At 47.5% G+C, this 11,380-nt stretch overlaps 1 protein-coding gene across 1 annotated transcript in view; it reads right to left on the bottom strand.

Annotated features, from left to right (window-relative positions):
• Positions 1–1,877: 1,877 nt before the first annotated feature.
• LOC144159282 (uncharacterized) overlaps positions 1,878–11,380 on the bottom strand; it is a 34,997-nt gene continuing 25,494 nt past the window's right edge. The window contains exons 8-10 of the mRNA XM_077690675.1: positions 10,287–10,763; positions 8,826–8,960; positions 1,878–6,902 (exon numbers count right to left, since the gene is read on the bottom strand). Of these exons, the coding sequence (XP_077546801.1) occupies positions 6,838–6,902; positions 8,826–8,960; positions 10,287–10,763 (677 nt within the window). The 3' untranslated portion in view covers positions 1,878–6,837. The remainder of the gene's footprint in view (positions 6,903–8,825; positions 8,961–10,286; positions 10,764–11,380) is intronic.

The raw sequence follows: 11,380 nt of genomic DNA, 5'->3' as shown, positions 1-11,380 counted from the left end.
AGCAGTGACTGGCTGGCTGCATGGCGCCCAGGCAAGCCCCAGTTCCTGTATGTGTCACGGTCTGTGCGCTTGGGGCTGATGGAGTCTCTCCGCCAGGAAGACTGAAACTTTGAATGTTTCTTTTTGTGTCTTTTTTGACACTCACCGGGGCTCACCGTTCTGAAATATCAGCAACACCACCAAGCACCAGAAAAATGTACATCAGTTCATTTTAACCCAGGTATGCCACAGCTTTGTATTGCGTCGATTCCCACCTCTGTGTGGCATATGGCATTTTTTTTTTGCTTCGACACGCTTTTGTTAATTCTTATAGAATGGCTGACCCGGTCGTATGCCTCACAAGTGTTGACGGCCTAAACGAAGCCCGGTAGGCCACAACTCCTTGCTTTGCAATCAACAACACATGCAAGACGGCACTGGCCAAGATGAGGGCAAAAGCCAGTTTGGGATGGGTGAATCCAAAGTTGAGCATTTTAAAGGCAGTGCTGCAGTCTGGTATTGACACGACGTCCTATTAACAGTGCGCGGGCATCGAGTGAAATTGGCTGAAGTCAGCGATAACACATGGGTCTCTGGTTTGTCAATGGGATGGACGAGCGTAGGCTTCAGCTAATCTGGGACGTGGCCTCTCTCTCCTCATAGCTTGTTCACGTGTGCTAGTAGTTGGGTCAGGGGAGAGTATCCCCTTCTGGATTTCGGACAAAAGATTGTTTTGGCCAACTGTCCGTATGTCATTGATGACGACTGTGGCAACATTGTTCCGAGACAGGCACACACATGGCATTTCCAGTGTACACCTAGTACCACCTACCATAGAAGAGTTTGGTGTTGGGCCTGTTGGTACATACTTTGGAGGACACACCCAGCGTGTGTTGTCTGCTCCCTCTCGTGTTTGCGTCTTTAAGGATGGGTTTCACCGTTCACCACCTACCAGTTTGCTTTGCACAGGCCCGCTATTCTCTTGAGCAATTGTTAAAAGGAACCGACTATTTGGCTTCCAAGCCACGAGGTAGAGCCAGTTTCCGAAACCAATGTTTTGGATTTGGGCTGGAGCAATCCTATCGACTTTTTGGGATGTCCTGCGACGTTTTTTTACTGCAAAAATGTTCCCCTAGCTCAATTTTGCACACTATTTTCATACGAGTGGTTGGGTATCGTTTAGGTCAGTTCAGTTGCGGGGAATTATCACGTTTAATTACCATTTTGTGCAGAAGTGCCACTTACGCCTGTGCCCACCTTGCTACATAAAGTCAATAGAGGCGATTGCACTGATAGTTTCTTGGCCAATCTCACTGCCATCAGATATGGCAATGAGCCTGAAGCTTTAGAATGGGCTTTTCTACCAAACACTTGCGTTGCCAAAGTTTGGCTACCGGCTTTTCGCATGCTGACAGACCCAATTTTGTGGTTTAGTTACCCTCTAAACCACAACTCTACTTTTTGTCCAATCTTCTATGCCAGGCATTGGCAACGTGTGGCCTGTGGGGCAGTATTACGAGGTGCTTGTCAGGGTGTCGAAACTCGCCCCCCATTCTTGTCACTTCTTATATAAAGGCAGACGTGGCCGTTTTGACCTCAAATGGGGTTAGACAGGAACAGAAACAGATCGTTTTCTGTTGGCATTGTCCCCAATCTTCATACTTTGCCAGATAACATCTTGACTTGCATTTTTGAACAGGTGCCCCACCCCCCCCCCATTTGCCATCTGACCCCCGCGTTGTCGGCTTCATAAAACTCTGCCCTCTGCCTCAAAAGATTGCCAACCCCTGTTCTATGTTGCTAAAGACAACAATGACAGTTTCTGGGCATCAAGCGGCCTTACCACACCATTACTTCGCAACCACAAGGTTAAAAAAAAAAAATCTGTATCCAATGTGTTCAAGTGACAGTTTTTAATACCGGTATGAAAACTCACAACAAACCATAAAAAGTTTTTTCTTCATTACAATCTGCAGGCATAGTGTCTGTGGTTCTTTTTTTTTTTCTTCTATACAGAGATGTTGCAGCAAATGTACAAATATATTCACAAGGCAGTTACAAGATTCCGACGGAAAAAAAAAAGTGGTAAAAAAGAACATCGACGCAACAACAACAAATAGCCAAAGAAAGATGAAGAATGACCGGGACGATTAAAAACAGGTGGGCAGACAGGAGTGGGAGAGGAGTGAAGGCAAGGAAGCTTTGCGACGCTGAAGTCCTTTTTTTTCTTAAGCACTTGGTAAGCTGAGCTCAGAGGAGCCCACAATACATCTGGACATGAGAGACTAACTGTAATCACGCGTCTCCGAAGGCTGTAACTCTGTAGCACAAGCAGCAGCGTTATCTACACGACAGTGAGGCCAAACTTCAAACCGGCGGTACGGGACTCGCAATTTAAGGGAAACTCAAGATTTCTCTCAAAGGCCACTTTACGAGATACTTCGACAACTCATTCTAAAATTCGCAGAGCATTCTTTCGGTCAACTGTGGGGGCACTGGAGTCAGCTTGTAGGAGCACACAGGCAGCAGCCAATCCAATCCAATCCACAGGTGCAAAACGCAACTTGCACCTGGAAAACTTGCAGAAGCCCACTGGCAAAGCCGTCTACACTGATGCAAACGAGAAAATGATGCTGTCTAAAGAGCCCGGGGCTGTTGGAAAGGATAAGAAGTGTGGATGAATGGCGGCATACAAACTTGGGACACGTACGGCGCAAATGAGCAACGGCAACGATACAGGTGCAAACATCAAGCAACGGCGTCGTCAGAGCAAAAGCAGGAGGCAGACGGCAAACTGGGCCAGAGCTTTACTGGGAAACTGGGGTGTCGCCACTCTGCTAAGAAGCATGGCAAACATCTCTGCATCGTCGTAAGGCCTTTGCATCCAAGCTTGAACGCAGGAGAAATCTTTCCGCCCAGAGGTAATTTGTACGGCGGGCAGAGAGGGAGAGAGACCATGGTGGGAGAAGGAAACCAATCCTAAGTACAGTCGCGCTTAGTGAGACCTGCAACGCTCATTAAAGTTCAGGCAATATCCTTAAAACAACTCTTCCCTTAGGTTAGTATAAGGCTCGATGCATTAGAGAATTGTGTACTTGATTTTTGAGCCCCGGATACCAAGCGAATAATAGTGAGTGTTGTAGTTCATACTGAGCGCGACTGTAAATGGCAGGCCGACGTGCAAGCCCTACGTACAGCTCAAGTCAGGGGGAAAGGAAGAGGTCTGGGAGACCGCTTGAAGAGCAGAGAGAGAGAGAGAAAAAAAAAATAAAGTAACGGCTTTAAATCCAAAGTTTTTGGATTTAAACGCAACTCCTCCCACCGACCCTGGAAAATGCTTTGGTACAGCTACGTGGCGTAGCATCTTTAGTTCTCGCGGTCGCTATCGCACAATCATTAGCTAGATGAAGATTAGTCTACTTTTCCTGCTCCAACTTTTCAAAATTTTTGTGTCCTGCTGAACAACGCAGCTGTCTCTCTCCTCGTGGAGATCGCGCCACTGCAAGTTCTATGCCTAGTTTTTTTTTTTTCTTGCACATGCCTTTGCTCTGACCCTAACATCGAGATCTAGAAGAGTTTGCCGTTCACAAGCAGTGTTGCCCAAATAAATCCATCGCACAAGCCCTCCACGAGTGCCGAAATAAAACCCCCCTTACGAAAAAAATAATAATAATTTTTTTTAATTTGGAAAGTTTAAAACAGCCTTTTAAGATCTCTCACCAATCTTCAACTTTGGAGAGCTAAAAAGAAAGACAAACAGTGAATGCATTTCGAAATGCTTTTGAAATTAAAGCGTGGATGCGCCTCTAAAACGTGGCTCCACCCAACCCAAGGCCACAGAGACCAAGACGACAACCAAGTACGAGATTTCCCGACTGTCTTTAGAGGAACCAACTTTTCTTTTAACTTAGGGCGAATGTCGTATCGATGAATATGTGGATGAAATGGCAGACGCCACAGCCGGCATCGAAAGGGGGAGGGAAAAAAAGGAGAAAAAAGCTTGTGAATTTGTTCTTCGTGCACCTCAATGCGGTTAAATAGTGCTAACAATCAACAAGAAGAAAGAAAGGAAAGAAGGAAGCTGGTGATTCGGGATTTGAAAGTGCAAGGAAGGGGGCGACACTCTCTTTAGTTTCCAAAAATAGAGAGAGTTCCATTTCCGGTCCTCTTTCTACAAACTATTTCCACACTGAGCTTTCACTAAACCACAGAGCTTAAGTTCGAAAACCTTCAAAAATCCCACTCGTTTTTTCTTTTTGTTTCCGTGAAAGCCTCTTTCATGATCAGAAGAACAACCAAGCCCCGTACCTCGCATGTTGATAAAATCTGGCATGAAGATGATGGCTAAGAGGGAAGGAAAAAGGGTGAGAAGAAAAACAACTTGGCTTGAAAAAAATAAAAAATAAAAACAATGGACGGTGAGGGCTGGGCTTCGCAACTCGAAACAAATGCACAAAACGGCGAACTAGAGAGTGGGGTGGGGTGGGGGGGTGAGAGAACAAGCAAGTGTTAAATGTACAACGCACAGACTCCCACACAAGAACCTGCCAAACAACAACAAACAAAAACAGGAGCGGAGGGGGGCGAAAAAAATGTATCATTACAGTACTACGGTTCTTTGACTCTGCAAGAACTTCCAACGGCACTAAGCAGAAAATGAGACAGAATGGGACAACAGGGGGAAAAAAAAAATTACAAAAGGTTGTCACAAACACAAACACTGCATCACTATTTTTTTCCTCTCGCTATTTACAAGGCCAACGCAATCCAAGCCAAGGCGCGCCGCCCGCCATATGCATGGATGACCTGTGGCGGTTCCAAGCTCTCTTGGCCTTTCCCACACAGGTGAAAGATATGGGAGGGGAAAAAAAAAAAAAACGACGAAGGGGTGACTCTCTCGATGTACAGGGGGCAATAATAATAATAATAAGCAGCTTTGCGAGGGAAAAAAAAGAAAGCCAACATTGCGTCGCCGAGAAAGTGAAATGCTCTCACCACAATGGACACGCAAAGAAAAAAATTCCGCGACAGGAGCAAACTGGAGAACAACGAAATCTTACAGTACTTTTTTCCCCCCACAGCTCTTGTGCCTTCAGTAACAAGAAAAAAACAGAAAGAGAGACGAACTTCTGCACTCTGTACAATTACAATGTGTTTGTGGCATGATATATTTACAATGCAATGGCAGCGAAGGTGCGCAGACTAAACAAAAACGCCGCGAGGGTTCTCTATACCCCCGTCCGCACACGCACCTATGAAAAACACGTTTGCGAAGGCAGCTAAGAAAACGGTGAATGACAAGAATTAAAAAAAAAAAAAAAATCGGAGAATAGGCGGAGGAAAAATTCGTGGGTAGCAGAGATATAACGCGTGTCTACCGTCTTTTCTCTCTTGTCACTCACATTTCTGTACACAGATATAGTACATCCTGTCCTCCTATGTATAGACTCCCCTACCTCTCTCTCTCTCTTGGGTTCTGACCAGGGAGAGGGGGTGAGAAGGCGGGAAAAACAAAAAGGGGGAAAATCATTGCAGCGCAACCCACCTAGGCCTTGCCTTAGTCACTAATGTTGTCTCTGTGTTCTGGGGTGTCTTCTTTTGTTTTTCCCTCACCTTAGTCATTTTTCTTGAAAGAAAAACGCAGGAACTGGGCAACTTTTGAAAGATGCTCCTCGAGATTTGCAGCACAGCGGATGAAAATGAAGAGTCCCTCGGCTAAATATGCACAGCTGGACACCGGTTACCACTGGTTTGGCGGAATTTCGAGTTGTGTCCGTTTCAAAAATGTCCATTTCAATCATGATGTATCGCATGATGTATTCGATCATTGATGTATGCGATCATTCAAGCCACTTGCTTTCAGCCAATCAGGGTTCGCTCAAAGTGGACACTTTGGAACGGACACAAAATGGACAAAACTGACAATTCCTCCACAGCCCAAGTGATGACGCCTTACGATCTTTTTCAAAATGGCAACTTTGCGGAAGGGCTCTAACAGATTTAAACCACTTTTCGCCTGCATAACAAAGTAGACACCAACCTTGACATAGGTAAATATGAACATTTTGACAGCAGGCACAAGGTACCATACGATTACACTGTACGCCAATATGACATCACTGAAGGAGCTTACTTCCATCAGCCACTGCAAACAGCCGCCGTATTGCCTGCAACCGAGCTTTATAAATAAAGGCTGCCCAAATAACGAAATTAATAATTACGTACGTTTACCACACAGCGCAAAAGAATGAAAGGGTTGATTTCACTATTCTCACTGTGTCCACTCTTCGATTTGGTCGCTACCCGCACACGCGTTGGTCGAATACGAAACAACAGTGCCGAACCAGAGGCGTCGGTCCCCAGCTGTGCAAACCCAACTGCTTTCGCAGGCCACGCTCCGAGACATCTGCCGAGCAAGACTACGTGTGCTTTCGCCTTCGCCGCAGCAACGAGTTAAAAACCATACGGATGTCCAGAGAGCGCAGTCTTTGAGGAAAACATGCCCCGCGCAAGGAACGCAGCTGTCACCCTCACACGACGGCCATGTGGCAACGAAAAGGGCTGGCCCGATGAAGAAGCGGTGTCAGGAGGAGAGTAGTGGGAGAGAGAGAGAGAGAGATGATGCGCGTTCCCTGCTCCCCAGGTGTCGAAAATATGCGAGGAGGCCAGGGACGCAGCCGAGCGGTTGCAGCAGCGCTAGTAGTGGTACAGAGCAGGTAGTAGTAGTACAACAGTAGCAGCAGTGGTGTGGGTGTTGGTACACAGCGACAGTGTCGTCGTCGACCGGGGTGTGTGTGTGTGTGTGCGTGTGTGAACGTGTGTGTCTTCTTTGCATTCCTAAGGCCCCGTGGGTGGTTGCTACCTATGGCTGTCTTTGGAGTAGCGCCGCCGCTTGTTTGGGGCTGCCGCCTCCTGCTGGGCATCTGCAAAACGGGGGAGGAGGGAAGGGGGACATCAGTGAACCTAGACTCGTCCGAATAAATGACACGCGACAACAACAAACAGAGGCTGCTATAATGCATGGCTGCGTTCAGACTCTTAGCAGTAGGCCAAAAGCATCACCAAGCAACAGCGCATTTATGTCAGAGGTGCGAAATCTGAATGCGAAACTACTTTCTTCGTGAGTGCATGCGTGCGATTTACCACTTCGCATTTCACGTCAAGCTATGCATGAAACCTCACTATGAATGCTGCGCAAGCTAATTTTAAAGTTTCTCCACGTAACCAGAAAATCTGCTCCAGAAGGCCAAGCCAATGCCCTTCATACATATGGTTGTTCGTTTTCAGATTTTATGTTTTAAAATCGGGGTGCTAAAAACTGATAATCGGGGAGAAAACGGGTTATTTTGTAAAACCATTGCAAAATTCAGGGGTTTTTTTGGGTTTAATTCTGCAGATGTGTTAAGTAATACACTCAGTTTAGTTTATCAGTATATGTATCACAAGCTTTTAAACGCTAACGCATAAAAATTGGTGTTTGGAGTTTCTTTGGAAACGAATCAGTAATGATGACAGTAAAGATCATTGATAACTTTAAGATTTTTCACTCATCCTTGTTTACATACACTATCATCTGCACACACAACATGCCTGTCTCAATTCGAGACCTGTCCGATCGCTGAACGCATCTCAGCCGGGAGAAATTTCTCTCGACATAACCGCTTCCATTAGGTAGGCGCAACAATGTCAGTGCAGCGTTTGCCAACCTGGGGTAGCGAGCGGCAGAGTCACGCCAACACTCAACGAGTTCGAAAGCTGTGTTTGTGTGGCTTGCTTCCAGCAAATGCTGGTTGAGAACGGCAGACTGTTAGCCCACAATTGCGCGGAATGCTATTTTGATCGCTACATTCAGGGAGAGATCAGGTAAAATCAGGGTTTACCCGAAAATGAGCAACCCTTTTCATGCATAGCTGTATCAGGTAATAAGAGGCAACAAAGCAGTCTGCAAACTGCTGCAAACTATCTTTGTTTTTTTGCTTTCCAACCAATTTTAATGAAACTTCATGGGCTCGTTCAGTTGTTTTAGCTAAATTCAAATATCTAATTCATTTTTTTATTTGAGGTAAGCAGTTTTCAAGTTAATTAAAATCTTCCTTGATTGTTTTTGAGAACAATAGGAAAAAAAAACTATCCAACAAAAGATACCCAGCAAGGCATGAATAGATACCAGAAGTTGTGGAGAATGAAATGTGGGAAGCAGTTTCTTTGTTTTGCAATCAAGTACATGTTTACATCAATTCTAACTTCTAGGTTTGAACTACTACTGCTAACGAATTAAAGATAACGCTAATTCAACAACTAGTGAAACACAAAATGGTAAATCTGCTTTCCTTATGGGATGGCTTAAACATTCCGCTTCACAGTGCAAAAGAAATGATCTTCCTGGCTGCACTACATGCTGGGATGTACCTCTCGGGAATTTCGTATCACTACGATACCACCCGTGGTGGAAAAGTGGGAACCTGTGGGAAAATTGTGATTTCTTTATTGAAATTGGGCCTCTATGGCTTTCATAAGTACCTGGTACTGTCCGAAGTACAAAATTTCTGGAGAAAAAACTGTGCACCTCAAGAGAGAAGTGATAACTAAAAAAAAAACGCTTTTTTGGGCAATTTTTCGGTCCCCAAGACCCCCGTGCCAACTTAACTACGTGTCTGCAAACCTGCTCACCTTGCCACCCTCCGAAAGTAATGCAGCAACACTTGCTGTTCCCCCTTATTTGGCTGCCTCGCTTGAAAAATCGTCACACACTGCGAATAGTGTGAGTGATGTGCTGAAGCTACGATTAGATGCCCATCCCGGGTGGCTCTAAGTAATGCGCCAGTGGTGCGGGCAGGGCGACTCACCCGTGGAGGGGCCCGACGCCCTGGTTTTCCTCTTCATGACAACCACAGCGTCCTCGTCTCTGACCTCCGAGTCCCGCCGGAAGTTGCGCTGGTTCGTTTGCCGCGGGGGTGACCGATGGTCGCGACCGACTGGCGCTGCGATGGGGAGGGGGAGAGAACCAGGCGACATCAATTCACGTGCGTCGTGTCCACAAAAGGAACAGACTCTTTTTGCCGTCCCCGAAATATCCGGTTAAGTGAAAACACACCCACTTCGCATAGAGTACAGCAAGCTATAAAATGCGAAATCTGCCACACAACACAGCACAAACGCCAATTCGCCGCTTGTCATGAGACGCGAGCGCAGCTAACTTGGTGTTTTATAGGCCAGAGAGTGTACGTGGGGAGTGTGTGTCAGTCAGTCTATCGTGCATGTAACACGCACAATGCGAAAGCAGAGCTCCACAATAGAGAATTCCGGCACTTCTACGAGACAATACGCTCTGACTGAGTTACGCACGTCAAACATTCAGAATAGCAGTGCAGACTAAAAAACATTCTCCGGCCTTCAAAACTTTTCCTACCGCATTCAATTACAGTTGCCTCATCAACGATACATTCAAAGGCTTATTTCAAAACCTCCCTCAGCGCTTTTAGTCACGCGTTGACGATTCCTGGTTCACAGTTTGGGAACTGCAGTTAAGCTTTCTGTACAGCACACTCTTCTTCCACATAGCAGCAATTTTTACACACCGGCGCTGTACTTGTGGAGTTAACATCAGTATTCAGCTACACTCAGGAGTTGGTTTGTGCAATGACAACGCCACTAACCACTCCGTGGATGCTGTCAGATAGTCGGAATTCCAATTTGGTCATTGATGATAACAGGAACCAGCTTAGAACAACGGTGGCAGCTAATTGTCGTTTGCCTTTGATCACTGGCTTGGTTTCACTCGCTTTACAGGTCAGTTCAGTAGTTTTATGTGCGTTGCAAATGTTACCTAATTTGAAAACAGCCCACTGCTGCCCATTTCGATAGATTTAATGCCAACTGGGCAGCGAAGATTGGTTTTTTCGCACTGGAACGGATCCAGACATAGATTTGGGTTGAAACTCTACAGAGATCCGCAACCACCTGCTGCGGTCCTGCCTTGATGAACAGCTCAAGCTAGGCTACCAATTTCTGCTGAACTGTTTGTTAACGACTGTGCCAACATTTCGTATACGTCATAATTGTTTTAATTTTTTTTCACCTCGCAAGACATCCAGATATCCGTATGACTAAAAGTTTGCAATGGGCGACTTAAATTTTGCATTCAGATCTGTTTCTTTGCCTCAGTAGATATCTTTTACTTAGGCCCGCAGAAAAAAGTTTTTCACGTGGTAGTTTTCCCACTCAATCTGCTTTGGCCAAGCCGTGATGTGATGCGCAGCACAGGACCCAAGGCCGGTGAGAGCCCACCCTCTGCCCTGCTCACTCACTTGTGGCCGGAGACCGCCTGGACCGGTCGGCCGTCGTCCTCCTCAGGGCTTCCTCGGCCGGCAAGGGAGCCACGGTGGGGCCGCCCAACGGCGGCGGTAGGTGCGCCGGCGCTTGTGGCTGCTGGCTTGGTGGCACAGCCGGCTGCGGCTGCTGCTGCTGCCCCAGCCTCAAGCGGGCCGCCACCCGGGACGCCGCCTCGACGCCGCCCGCCGCCATCCGCCGCGGCCGGCCGGGCCCGCCGTCTTCGCGCCGCGTCGTCGGAGCCGGAGAGTCCAGCGCCGCCAGCGCCTCGTTCTCCTTGCCACCCTGCCGCACTGGCCGGGAGGGGGGAGGGGGAGGAGGGGGATGGCGAACCCGCGACTTGTGCGCCAGCTCGCTCAGCGACAGGTCCTCCTCGCTCGAGTGGTCAGACGGCGAGGCGGCCAGCAGGGGCGTCCCCTCCTCCTCGTCGCCTTCCACCAGGATCGGGGACAGCACTGCAGCCGGCAATGCGTGGGAGCCACGGTGTGAGCCTCGGAGGCCAGCGACTATTCGAGCTTTTGTGTCTATCCCTTTGCGGCTTCCGTTCGGTGCCCCATGCTGGCTAAGACGCCAATCAATGGCTGACAATCTGACTGAGTGACTGATTCTGGGGTTTAACGTGCCAATTTTGACCACCTGGGAACATTTAATGTGCGTCGAAATCTTGCCACACAGGCGCTCCTGCTTTTCGCCTTCACCTGGAAAGTAGCGGCCGGGATTCCAATCTGCATCCTTCATCTCAGCAGCACTACGCCTTAGCCACTGAGCCACTGTGACAGTTCCGAAATGTCGACACAGGTAAAGCTAGCATTTGAAAACATTTCAAAGCACTTGGTGAATAACCTGCATGTTTCGTTGCCGTGCAGACAGCAAATACCCGAAACCTCCCCTTCCCAACCATCCGACACCATTTCCATTTTGCTTGTGGGTGGTCTGTAAACCATGTGTTGTAAGACACTTACCACATTACGCTAAACAACATGACCTCGTGTTTGGGTAGCCACACTCGAACGCGCTCCCAACTATCAACGCATTCACTCAGCTGGCAACAACTGCCCACAGTAGCCCATAC

The sequence above is a fragment of the Haemaphysalis longicornis genome, unplaced genomic scaffold (assembly GCF_048455015.1).
Source record: "Haemaphysalis longicornis isolate Haplotype H1 unplaced genomic scaffold, Haemaphysalis longicornis Haplotype H1 scaffold_10, whole genome shotgun sequence".
NCBI classification, from domain to species: domain Eukaryota; kingdom Metazoa; phylum Arthropoda; class Arachnida; order Ixodida; family Ixodidae; genus Haemaphysalis; species Haemaphysalis longicornis.
This window is presented reverse-complemented; position numbering and strand designations above follow the sequence as displayed.